Source organism: Tauraco erythrolophus, chromosome 9, assembly GCF_009769465.1.
Source record: "Tauraco erythrolophus isolate bTauEry1 chromosome 9, bTauEry1.pri, whole genome shotgun sequence".
NCBI lineage: Eukaryota > Metazoa > Chordata > Aves > Musophagiformes > Musophagidae > Tauraco > Tauraco erythrolophus.
In genome coordinates this window covers 15,913,406-15,926,480 of record NC_141473.1, presented here as the reverse complement: position 1 = coordinate 15,926,480, position 13,075 = coordinate 15,913,406, and the positions used below count along the sequence as shown (strand labels likewise).

Below are 13,075 nucleotides of genomic sequence, written 5' to 3'. Positions count from 1 at the left end.
AGCTGGTTTTCTCTCAGGTTACTGGGTAGTGCATAGCACCTGTGTAACAGTGCGGAGGAGAACAGATTAACAAATTCTAGTTATACCTAAAGAAATTGGAGTGATGCCTGGCGTTACTCTGTTAGATGTAGTTACCAATTAGTAGGTAATTCAAAACTTTTTAAAAAAAGTCTGTATAGCATTCCAGCTGGACTTCGCAGGCCACCTGAATTAGATGTTTTAAGTCTTGAAATCTGTTGACTTCAGAGCACAGAGTACATTAAGAATCTGTTCTAGGCAGGCACCAGCTTTCAGCCCTGAGCAGCTATAATGCACAAGAAAATAGCTTGCTTTTTTGAAATTTTTAAGAACTAGAAAAAACAAGATAAAGAACTGTTTTATTCAAATGTATGGAATACAAATGTTTATTGTAAAGTCTGTTTGATTAAAGCTCTTTCAGTCAACCTTTTTGTTAATTCCCGCTGTCACTAACTGGTTTTGGATGGTTACAGCAGAAGCTTGTGTTGTGTGTTTTGTTTGTTTTTTTTTTTTAAGACAAGTGTGAACCAGATCTGTAGTCCTTACTGCACAGCCCTAGATAACTGACACAATAAAGTACTACATCCTTCCTTGGACTGTTGCAGCAGCATTGACATAGAGATACAGAAAAGTTATACTGTGTGGTTTTTTTGTTACTTTTTTTTAACTGTGTGTATCAACAAGAGTGACAGTTTGGGGCTGACTGTGCATACATCATGTTGGTGATGTATGAAGCAGAAATAAGACAGTTGGATTCTTCAACCCCAAAGCTCACTTCAGGATCTGGCAGATAGTCAGTTCACAGGAGATTTTTCTAAGCTAACAAGAGACCTTGAGCCTGAGCAGATTTGATTGGGAAGTCAGTGAAGGAGAATAAATGTGGGAAAGTAAAATAGCTGTCACTTTCCTGTCCAGCACAGTATTTTAGCCACAAAAGAAGCCGAAACCAAACCCCACATGTAAATCGATGTATTTCTGAGGGGTCAGCAGCTGGCATTTAGTTTAGTTTATACTAGGCAATGAAAACACATCTGTATTTAAGTGACTTGAGAATGGTTTTGCTTTTAATTTTATTTTAAAAATATGTATTATTTTCTCCTAGCTTTGATCAGCTTGTTGAAGTTCCTCATGTCTAATGAGACTGTATTGCTGGCCAAGCACAACATCTTCACCCTTGCTCTTATGGTGAGTACAGACAAAGCAAAATTTTGAACAACTTAATTTTGAATTAATCTTAACAAAGAATGCAGCATTTCTGGCCTGGTAAGGAAATGCCGGAACAAGGCCACAAAGCGGAGCAACATCATTGTAGTTGGTTTCACTAGAAGTTTGGAAAGGGCAGTGCTTGGACTCACTGTGGGGTCTACTCTTTGAAATAAACAAGTCTGTGTGAGGAAGGGCTTAGTTTTAATTTTCCAGATTTAGTAATATTTTTTCTTGTTCTATAGCCCTTTGTATACAAAACAATAGAAACCTGTTTTCCTGGCCCCAGATGCCATAGTATTTAAGCTTCTTGTCTGTCTCTTCTGCACTATAAAGAAAATAATAAATAAAACAATGAAGTAATGTAATACTGTGTAATGCAACTGAGATATTTCGCTGAAGGTTTTGGACGTAGTTTGTATTGTTTCTGGTGCAGAATGGATTTTGTGTAAATATTCCTGTTGTAACTTCTTTTCACTTCCTTGTATAGGTTGTGAACCTGTTCAACATGTTCATCACTTACGGAGACACCTTTCTCCCCACTCCCAGCAGCTATGATGAGCTGTATTATGAAATTATTCGGATGCATCAGAATTTTGACAACCTTTATTCTATGGGTGAGTACCTCCTGACTGGTCAGGACTACTGTTGACTGGAAGATGAGGGTGGTGGTGGAGGGATGTTTGTGTCAAGTGTTTTCTGTCCACCTGCTACTAATATGTGTCTTGGTGAGTGAACATGTTTTGTGTACTAGGACACGTTTGGTAAATTAAGAATTGAGAGAGGGAAGAGATGATAATTTTTTTTCTAGTCAGAAAAAAAAAAATACAGGAATAGATCCATTGCCTCTCTAGCAGCCAGTTTCTGTGGAAATATAAATTTGTGGACACCACTGAGTATGTGGTATTTCACGCATCTTCGTGTAGTTTGCATCTATTATATTTGACAGTTTCAAGTCAGAAGACGGGTACATGCTGCAGAAACAGCCAGAATGGAGAAACACTCAATGCAAACAAAAATTTGGAAAATAATTTGAGAAACTTATAACAAGAAGTTTGCTGTGCTAGACAAGTCACATCTATGACACTCATTGCCAAAACAAACCAAGAAAACATCCCTCACAAACCTGCTTGCAATGTCAAGTGAATCACTGGACTGAAGAATGTGTCTATTGGCAAAACAGGGAGAAGCTGCCATCCTTCAAAGAGAGAGAGGCATGCTGGAGTGCCACCGAGTGCTACTCAACAGGGAAAAGAGGGACAAAGGAGAGCAAGGAATACATGGAGGCATAATCAGGCAGTGTATACACAGGAGCCTGCAGCCAAGGGTAGCTGCAGCAGCACTGGTGTAGTGCCTACATGCTTGAAGCTGTGAAGAAAAGAATATAGCTGTGTTCTTTGTTTGCTTTGTTGTAGAAGGACCTTTCTTCCCTTCACCCCCTGCTCCCTTCTCAGTATGATCACCCAATGAACCAGAGGAGTTAGTATAAGCATATAAGGGGAGTTAAAGGGCAGTGGGAGACACACAGTTGGCCTCAGCACTCTTCTGACACGGAAGAGAACCATCCTCACCTAAATAAAAGTACCTGAATACTCTCTGCAACTGCAAGCAAAAATTAACTACCCTTTTGTACAAACTTCCTATAGTTTTCATGCATTACGTAAGGGATCAGTTGATCATTTTTGTGCCCTCTGAGCACATAAGATTTTTTGCTAACCTGTTTCCTACTCCCAAAAATTGCATCTAGTAAGATGAGATGCTTTTACTAGCCAGTAATTTTTCAAACCTATCCCCTGTGGGAGCTGAAGGAAAGTGGAATGGAAGAATAATGCGCTCAAATACTTACTCGGAAGGGCTGCAATAGGCACATCTGACCTGTTGAAACAATTCATTTGTCACATGGATGTTTTTCCATCCTGCTACACAAAGCAAACCCCTTTGATGTTGTAGATGCCTGAATGGAAACCCTCTCTGAATACATTACTTAAGGTATTCAAGTACAGTACCTGCTGTTTGACAGAATAATGTTACTCAGAGCTGACATCTTTTTTTCTGCGGATGACATGTAGTGGTAGCACTAGGAAGTGATAAGGTAGCACTGTCTCGAGTTGATGAAAGCCACAGTTTAACCAGGTGTCCTGACAAGCTTCCCTTTGCTTGTCAGTCCATCTCACTGGGTCTACAGTCACCCTTCTGTCCCCCAGCCTTCAGACATTTGTTAGCACAGATGAGAAAACTGCTCTATCCTTTAGTTTTCCTGTTAATGTGATTGAAACTTTCCATGTTGAGAGTGGAGGTGGAATCTAACTGCCTTGGTTTTTGTTTATTTATTTTTCTTGTCCTCAATCTGAATTTTATCCTGATCTCCAGGACTGAAAGCTTCCCTCATGCAATAATAAGTATGAGTGTGCAGGCACTGTGTTTATGGATTCACTTGTAGCGTCTGTATTTCTAGATGATCCTAAAATCAGGTGATGGACGTGTTGTTCCTTCGCTTCTAAGTTGAGGGTGAACCTTTCTTGTGGAATGTAACCTCCAGAAAACCCTGCATAAACAAATTCATAGAAAATTCCCTTCTATTCGGGCAATGTGAAAATTAATCCAGATATTTACTACAGGATCTGTTACTGTTGGTACTTACCAAGAAATGTGCAGGTGACTGGCACCATAGAAACACTACAGATTCTGACCTAAATAAATATTTTGGTACTCTGGTAGAGAAGAATTTGATTCCCTAGAAGTTCCTCCTGTTGCAGAATGTTTTCAGATCTGCTCCCAAGTCTGTCAGAGACCATCTGTGCAACAGAACACCACCCTCGTTCCTACAGGGAGTGTTTTTCCTTAGGCTGGTGTGTAATTCCTCTCTGCAATTCCAGATAAATGGGGAGGTAAAGAGTCCATCACTGCTGGGGTGGGTTTAAATTGCAGGACATAGTCCAACTCAGATGGAAGTTTGCATAAACAGGAGCTGGAGGAGAACAGTGCTGTGTGGAATAAAAGGTATTGTAGAACTGGGATGTTACCCTGTTTCTGGGAGAAGCGAACTTTAATGTGTGGTGATGAAAGCAGTTAGGACCTAGGCTCTTCTGTCCCCTCTGCTTCCTGTCTCTCAGCTGTTATTTTGTTCTGCTCACCTCTTCTGTGTTCCTTATGTTTCTTAGATGGGCTTTGAAGGGAACTTCTGCCCTCAATCACAGGTCATCTCAAAGGTGACCTTTGTTTTGATGTGGTTTCCAAACTGCCATCTCACCAAAGCAGATTTTCTTGATGTTTTGGATTAGAAAACTACGAGTTCTGCGCCAGCACTGTTAACTGTCTTTTTTTTTTTCAGTTCTAAGGCTGTCTACCAATGCTGGTCAATGGAAAGAGCCTGCAAGCAAGGTGACCCATGCGTTAGTCAATATTAGGTAAGGAGTAGAAGTTAATAACCATTTTAAAGATTTTTGTGTCCTCTGTGACTGCATTTCTATCGTGACACTTTACATTTGTTTTATTGAATTTGGTTTTGAATTGGTTCTCTTTGTGGGGTTAAATTGCTCCTCTAAACAGGGCACACTGGGATAAGGAGAGGATCACCAGGGTTTGATTGTCCTCTGTCTAATAATTCTCTTGGCTCTTCTGTAGACTGAGTGCTTTCAAGGCATGGCACAAGCTGTAATGAATTAATCCTCACAGCATTCTTGAGGGAAGTTATGCAGTAGGGAACAATGCTGTGCTGGCAGAGCAGTTGTGGACCTAATAGATTTCTGTTGCGTGATTCTATTGCAATTCTATGAAGCTATGAAGTGGACTATAAGCCAGCTGTGATAAGCAGATTCGAGGCTTCTTTTAACACTGCAAGATTTTTGTGTGTGTTTAAAACTGAAACTGATTATTTAAAGGACATTTCAGTATTCTCTTAAACCTTTTCCTCCTGTTCAAGGACAGGAAGTTATGCTCTACTTGTAAGGCCAAGGCATATCTAGGAGTGTTTTTGTGCTGTATTCCCTCACAACAGCAATAATTTCTTTTCCTGGCTTCTGAAGCAGCTAGTACTGACCATGCTGGGTGGACAAGAGGCTCATGGATCCGATTGATTGGAAAATGGAAGAGTGCTGAGAGAGGAAATTTACTGATTATCTCTGGCTTGTAAACAAACCATAAAAGATATAAGTATTTCTACTGAAAAAATATGTCCATCACTTCCCTGGTCACCCTAGACACTTGGTGTTTATGCAACACCAAGTAATTCAGTACTGCTACATTGCTAGTACTTGTCATTTTCCTTGCTACAGAAGAGATCGTGTAGGACAAACTCTGAGGGCGTCTTTAAAGTCAATATACATCTTACGTGTCTATAAACCACCTTTAAAGGTTCTCTTAGTAAGTCTATAAGCTTAATAACATCACATATGGTTCCAGAAGATTTGTTTTGCTACTATCCTTATTTTTTATTTTTTTGTAAACAGACATAAATGAATGCTTGTGGGCAGATAATGTACTCGGAGTGAAGCAGCAGAGCAGATAGCTGTTGGCAAATCAATGTCATTTAATGTGACTCAAAGTGTCTGCCCTGGGAATTCTCTGGATACCTGGGGAGAGAAGTCTACGCCGGGAAGAGATAAAAAAAGCAGGTGGTCACAGAGTTTGTGCTCACCTCTGTTTTGTGCAACCAAGATTTTGCATTGGCTCATTTCCTGTTGGCTTAACAGCTGCTTTTGTAAAGATCAGCATGCAATTGAGACAAGATACAACAAAAAACTGACACTGTGATACCCCTCCCTGGACAGCCTGTATCAGACATGTTCAGTGCATGGTGCTGTCTGGAGCCAGTGAACCCTCTAACATGTTTCTCTTCTAGGCTTTTGGTAGCTTTCCCCTGTTCCACCCAATTGCTCAACTATGTTGAAATATCATGTGGTCTTTCAGTAGCCTTAGAAGTTTTCATAAATGACTAATTTTTATTCAGTTAAATTAGATCTAAATCAGAGATGATTCAAGGCCTGGAGAGGTATTAGAATTCAGATAAGTTAGTCTGATTTATACCATTTCCTCTCTCTCTCAAAAAAAGAAAAGGGAGGGAGGCAGATATTACATCTACCTGTTTGTTTTATTCTCATGGTTAAAATATTACATTGGAAAGGTTCTTTAACTGAATAGATTTCAAAGCAACCGGTTATTTGAAGCTGGAGAAGTCCAAAGGTATTGTGCTTTTGTGAAGGTGATTGACAGTATCATGTTTCAAAGTGGTGACTAGGATTAGATGCCCTTTTTTGCAAGAACATACTTTAGAAAGTTCCAAAAGACTCATCTCTGTACAGGGAAAATGGATGATGTGAAGGGCCTGTGGTAATGTAATACTCCATTTTGGCCTAAAGACTGAATTTTGCAAATCGTGTAGGACAAGAGGATAATTCTTTGAGGAATGCCTTGAGCCTTCCGAGGTCTGAAGTTTTCTGCAGGCTGTTCAGAAAGACCGTTTTGTCCTGGTCTGTTGACTGCCTCACTTCTGCAGCAAAGTCTGTAGGAGGAATTAATACTAGGGCCACACGTTTTCTTCTGGTGTTGGACCAGGAGTAGAAACTGGAGCCTTGTGCACACATGCTTGTGACTCTGTGTTGCAGAGAGTCATGAAGATGTTGCAAGCCCAAATCACCAAAGAGAAAAGGGAGAGAAGAATAAACTGTTTAAGGCTGTCAGGCTGATGGCTTTATTAGAGAAACGCAGTATGTTAATGACTGACAATGTTACCATGAGATGTATTTATTTTATGCATTAATAAGGACGTGCTGGTGTGAACTAGCTTAGCTCCTCATTGTCAGAATTGCTTGTTTGTTTATGCCCCTTTGGTTCCTCTTAGAGTGGTCTTAGCATACTGTTTGTTATTTGGATGCCTTTGCCATGAAAGGGATGAGTTTAGAGAAATCCACCTCACGTTAGGTTTTTCCCTCAGCTCGTTCCATCATTCTGGAAAGTTTTTCCCTTTCATCCCATGAGCGATGATTACCTACTTTTTGCTGTGACAGTGCAGTGCAAAGTCATGCGTTGGTTTATATCTTCATCTCATTACAACAGCTATTTAAGAATAAATGAATAAATAAATAAATATTTTCATTTCCTTATCCTAAGGCTTTTGGTGGGAAAGATTACAAATGTAAAAACATCTGTGTGTGCATGCATGTGGTGGACTTTAAGAAGTGCCTTAAATCCTAGTGTACAATCTCATGGATATTTCTGCCAGGAGAGCAGTGGTGAGTTATTTACAACTTTTCAAGCCTGCAATGCATTTGTGTTACAGGAGTGACTTGGGGTCCTGCTTGTACCCCACAGTGCTGGATTGGCGAGGTCACCTGGTTAACTGCTTTAATACAGAGTCAGGATGAGTAATACCTGGAGAATCTTTGGCACGTTCTTGTTAACAGCCGCAGAGAGACGTCCCACTTTGTGTATCTTATTATGGCATTAACTGTACTTTTTAGATGGATCCTATTTTCCACTAGGCAGTCTGATTGAGTTTTGTTGTTGCTGATTATCTGATTTTTCTAGTCCTTACTCCAGTGAAAAGAGCAGTCATGAATGTTCTTTTTGAGTATTGAGAGACAAGGAGACTATTCCTACGTTCTCTCCACATCTTTCCTTTTTACAGATAATTCATAATTTCTATCCAACCTAAAGAAAACGAAAATTTGAAGAAGATAGAATAATAACAGCCTTATCTGGCTGAAATCTTTCTTACTATACTAGAATGAGTGATCTCTATTGCTGTCTTATTCCATAATAGTGATTATAACTTCTATTTGGGTTTGTCTCTGTGGTTTACATAAATAATTGAGACATGATGGACTGCAAGATATAGCTGCAGCACTGACGGGGTTGAAATAAGAAGCTGTAGCAGTTAGTGGTTTGAAAACTCACCTTCTCACCTATGAGGAAATAAGCGCGTTTTGAGAAAAGTAATTTTTTTTAAGCTAATGAGCCTCTTTAAGACAACATTGTGCAGGTTTGCATTTAATGAGAACTTTATTAATGCAGGGTTCAAAGGGGCATCTTCTGATTGCTTACGCAGTGAGGAAGGTGGCAGCTGAATCCCTGTGTTCTTTTAACAGACTTTCTCCTGATCAGGATTTTTTCAAGGTGAATAAGTAGATTAACTGAATGATTAATATACTGAATTTCCCCATTGTCTGAAATTCAGTTCCATCATAATTTTTAAAGTAATTTTGGTTTTCACACTGAAACACTTTTAACAAGCAGAGAGTAAGTTTGTAGTATTAAGCTAGGTGATAGGATTTTTTTTAATTATTATTAAAAAAGTGTTTTATGTGCTGTGGTAGCACATGCTGCGGTCCTTGCTTGAGCACTTTCATTCACTCTTCCATCTTGCAGCTACGTTTGTTCAACATGAGCCACCCTGTGTGATACTCTTTGTACAGAAGGTGCTGTTTCTCCCAAGACTGCTTTTGGGGTAGTAAAGGAGAGATTGGGAATTTAGGAGGAGTGCTTAAAGCATCACATGGATGTGAAAATGGTTATGCTTGCTGCCAGTCTGGGCAGGAGCACTCTGAAGCATTCTCATTTACAATTTTGTTTAGGTGAAAGAAGGCCAAATTGGGCTGTGCTGCTTTGTCACAGGATACCTGGCATCCCTGTTCTGAAGCTATAGCTCATGTTAAATTACCAGCACTCCATAGAACTGCACTTAGTGAAAACCTTGACAGAGGAGGTGACGGCTCTGTTCCAGTGTTTGTCAGAAAGTGCGTGGCTGCAAGCAGTCACCATAGTACCTTCAGCATTGTTCCGCTTTACTGCAAGGAATTTGGCATCTGTTCATGGGGAGGGAAGAGCTAAATGCTGCTAACCTAGTCATGTTGTAATGGATGGCTGTAGCATTTATGCAGGATATATGAAAGGGGACCTGCTGATAGATAAGTGCTTCTGTATGGAGTGGAGGCCTATGGATTACAGTCAGCTGAGACTGTGTAAAAAATATTTATATATATACACACACTTTTCTTCCTTCTTTCTCCCTCTCTGTACAGATAATGGACACACACACATACTCCTGCCAATATGAGTAAGAGAATGAAAAAGGGAGGGAAAATTTAAAGCCTATTTATGAAAATAAATGTGCATATATATAAAAAATATGGATATCTGTGTACATTACAAGTATATGCACATATATGAATGTGTGAATCCATATATCTATGTATAGATGTCTGTATATATATAAGTATGCATATACATACATATTAACACACATGCATACACTTATATATATTTTTATATATAGAATGCACACACAAACATCTTGCCCTTGACAACGGGCTAATCTAAAGCTCTAACTTCCAAGCTGAAAAAAACAAGACACTTGGTTGTTTAAAACTTCTCTGAGATGAACCACGAGTGTTGGCTAAGGATGCTCAGCAGTTACTCCTTCCAGCAGCAGTGTTGCCGTGGGTGCATACGTACGGTGGGACAGATGGACCATGTGGAATTGCTCGGCTCGGGCTGGCCAGCGCTGAGCAGTAGAGGGTGCGCAGGCACGCAGGTTAGCCCAGAGTGAGCTGGAGTTAGTTCCCTGTGATTCTGAAACCTGCTTGTGAGGGCCACTGTGGGTGGAATAATGACTCCATTAAATTGTTCACTGAAGTGTGTTTAATGGTAATGACCTCTGACATGCTGTCACTGCTAATCGGTCTGACTGAGTTCAGATCACAGGCTAGTACAAGACAGTCAACAATTATTTTTTAATAAAAAAGCAACAGAACACAGAGAAACTCATAAATGTATTTTATTGGTACTTTAAAATCCTAACATTTTGCCAAGATTAGAGATCAAATTGTTACTAAAACACTGTAAGAAAACTTCCAAGATTTATGCACGTAAGCTGTTTGAAGAATTAGTTCATCATAGTTTTCAGGTGGTAGCCTGCAAAAATTATGATGCTGGAAAACTGAAAGTAGATTCTAGATGAGGATTCTGGCTTCATTGTAGATCTTTTCTAGTGACCTATAATCACTTCACTCCTTGCTGAAGGAGCAAAGTTAGTAAACCCTTCCTGTCATTTCACATATTTTTTGTTGCATGCTTTTCTTCTTATGTAGGGACTCTGGCACAGCAGAACAGTTCCTGAATACCACAGTAGTTACAGCGGAGCTTGGTTGCTCAAAGTTCGTCTGCTACCACCTATTTTTCACTTGACCTTGCAGTATTCTGGTAGAGAAAGTTCATTTGCTAGGAGCAACAGATTTTGATGTGAGCAGATTCTGGCATTAGCTGGCACCTGAAAAGAGGAGGCAAGTGGAATGAAAGGGAAAGACCTCACTTCCAGGCTATTGTGGCCAGCAACATCTTAAGAATAAAAAAGAAAGAAAGAAGCACTTCTATCTCAGGGTGCATTGTTTCATCTTATGACACTCTACCCATGCTTCCAATGCTTTTATTAATGTTTAGGGTTTTTCTCTAGTCATGTAACTTCAGCATTTCATTTCTTTTACATGATCTGATTTCTTCTTGAGACAGTGGTGTTAGTTTTCAGTTATTACTCTTTATTTACTAGCTGATTCATCTTGGTGTGCTTCTCTTAGAGAGCTGTAGCCAATTTCATTCTGCTATAATTTTCTTTCATTCTTTCTCATTCATGCAGCGGCTTAATTAAATGTTGTCTCTGCCACTGGCCCAAATCCAGCGAGCGAATCTGTTGGTTGAGTGGCGTTGTATGGACCAGTTCCACTAACACAGCAGCGTGGTTCAGCAAGTCAGGTGCATCCCAGGTCACCTTCCTTCCTTCTGCCAGTAACTTCCCTTCCCAGGCAGCAGTGACTGAAATGGACTCTGACAATGTCACGCCTGTTTTCTCTTTAATGAACTTTCTTTTTTTCAGTGGCTTTTTGGGAGGATTAATTTATTTGGATTTTTCTTTTTTTGTGGTGACTTAAGGTTTCTAGAGCTGGTGCTGATTTTGAACAAAGCTGTTTGTATGGCAAAGAAGTGCCTCTGAGATGCCGTACGATGCCTTGCTTTCTTCAATGCACTTGAAAGCCATGCTACAGGGATCGTGTTCTCTGTAAAATTTTATCCTCATAGTAAGCAATGCTTTTTGGATTGGGATAGGAATTAACTTGAAGTAGAAGTTATTTATTCCCAGGATGACAGCCTTGATTAACTGGCTTGCTTAGCTTCTTTCCAGTGTCTGAAATTGTATTGGCCACTTTCATCTCCTTTCCTCACATCATGAAGTCAGTAAGTTGGCCTTTTAAGAGGGAACTTGCAGAAGGATCCAGTTCTATATTTCAGCTGCCCTGTAAGGATTGCCATAGAGGTGAGGCATCTTCATGGAAGGAATGTTTGCTGGGCAGAAGGGAAACTCTTCTGCAGCACAGCTGCTGTTTGGAAGTCTCTTCCTAAGTTCAGCAAGTGTCTTAATTCATGTGATTTTTGTAAGGAGAACATCTCACGGCAGATTTTACCCACTTGTGAAGCTTTGTCTTCCTGACCATTTTGTTGGAAACATTTCTTGCTTGAGATGTGAACGTTTTGGAAGGTTAGCCAGGATCTGTAGGCTTCTTAGCAAAGTTTGCTGAGAAATTTTACATCCATCACTGAAGTATTGCAACCCAGATTTCTTCTACTCTATCAAATGCAACTGTCATGTGAATAGAGGAATTCATGTCTGCAGATCTCATTTACTGGATTCATGGGTGCAGACTGTGGAATTATACAATGGAGTTAGTTAAGCTACTAGCAAATTTTTCTTGAAAGCTGTGTATTCAGCTTTGGAAATCTAATGCTTGGCACATAGTTTCTGCTTTTGTGCTAGTGAATTCAGAGTCTGGAGCTGTGGGATAAGAGTCAGTAGAGGAGAAAAGTGAGAGAGACTTCTCAGTGCAATTGTGGTCTCCTGTTTGATTTATGTGAGTGACTTAGCACTGGTTGGTCTGAAGAAGTGTGGGACCAGGCAAGAAGTTCGTTCTTGTTTAGCTTGCCCCAAATACCTTTCTCTGCATAAACATAGTGGTGCATATATGTTAGTGTTGGGAGTGGTTTTGGTTTCTTTCAGAGGTGGACGTAATATTTATTGGTCAGAAGTTATCTTTCTTGACTTGTTTGCAGGTCTTGAATCCCCATGCTGGGCACAGGCAAGTTACATATGAGCTCAGTAATATGTTAACACATGTGCTGCAAAACTAGGATGCAGTCTTGTAAAGATCTCAGAGTTTTTGTGGCAACGCAAAATCTAAAAAGGTCTGCTGGCTTCTCGCTTTGAATGGTTGTATTGTTTCATGCTGTTTATGAGAACAGTCTTAATTATTTCCCTGATACTGTGGCTGGCTTGAGTTCAACTCCTAATTGATAGATTTCAACCTTACAGTTGACATCTTTGTTGGTAGCTCTAATGCAGCTAGGAAGCAAGACATGAATAGCCTCCGCAACCAGGTTCTCTTGGCCCCAAGAACTGGCCCCACTGGAACATGATTGAAGCACAGTTTGAACCAGCTGTTTATAGCTTGGTGAAACTTTGCCCATGCTGTTCTTATTCTTTGGGTAAATATAAGGGACTCCGATCTCCACTGGTCTCAAACATAGCTTTCAAGATTTGCTTTAATGGAGAGAGAACGCCAAGTGGCTTTCTTCATAACCCAAACAATGTAAAAATCATTGCGAGCTTAAATAACACCTTTATCCCTTCAAAAATGGTGTAGTATAATGCTGTTTTGCTCTTTCTGTTTAAAAGAAATCTGTTGCTCACAGCAGCAGCTAGAATTATTGTTCCCTCTGAAAGTCTGGGCTGTGGGATGTGTACTTCAAAAAAAAAAAAGCTTTTCAAAATCCAGTAACATGTATAACATGTAATTCTTATTATCTTATGCTA

At 39.9% G+C, this 13,075-nt stretch overlaps 1 protein-coding gene across 6 annotated transcripts in view; it reads left to right on the top strand.

Annotated features, from left to right (window-relative positions):
* The window catches only part of ARMH3 (armadillo like helical domain containing 3), a 125,320-nt gene that overhangs the window by 55,741 nt on the left and 56,504 nt on the right, over positions 1–13,075 (top strand). For all 6 annotated transcript variants that reach the window (XM_086616949.1, XM_086616947.1, XM_086616946.1 and 3 more), the window contains 3 exons: positions 1,121–1,203; positions 1,712–1,838; positions 4,553–4,628. In XM_086616949.1, coding sequence (XP_086473075.1) covers positions 1,121–1,203; positions 1,712–1,838; positions 4,553–4,628 — 286 coding nt within the window. The remainder of the gene's footprint in view (positions 1–1,120; positions 1,204–1,711; positions 1,839–4,552; positions 4,629–13,075) is intronic.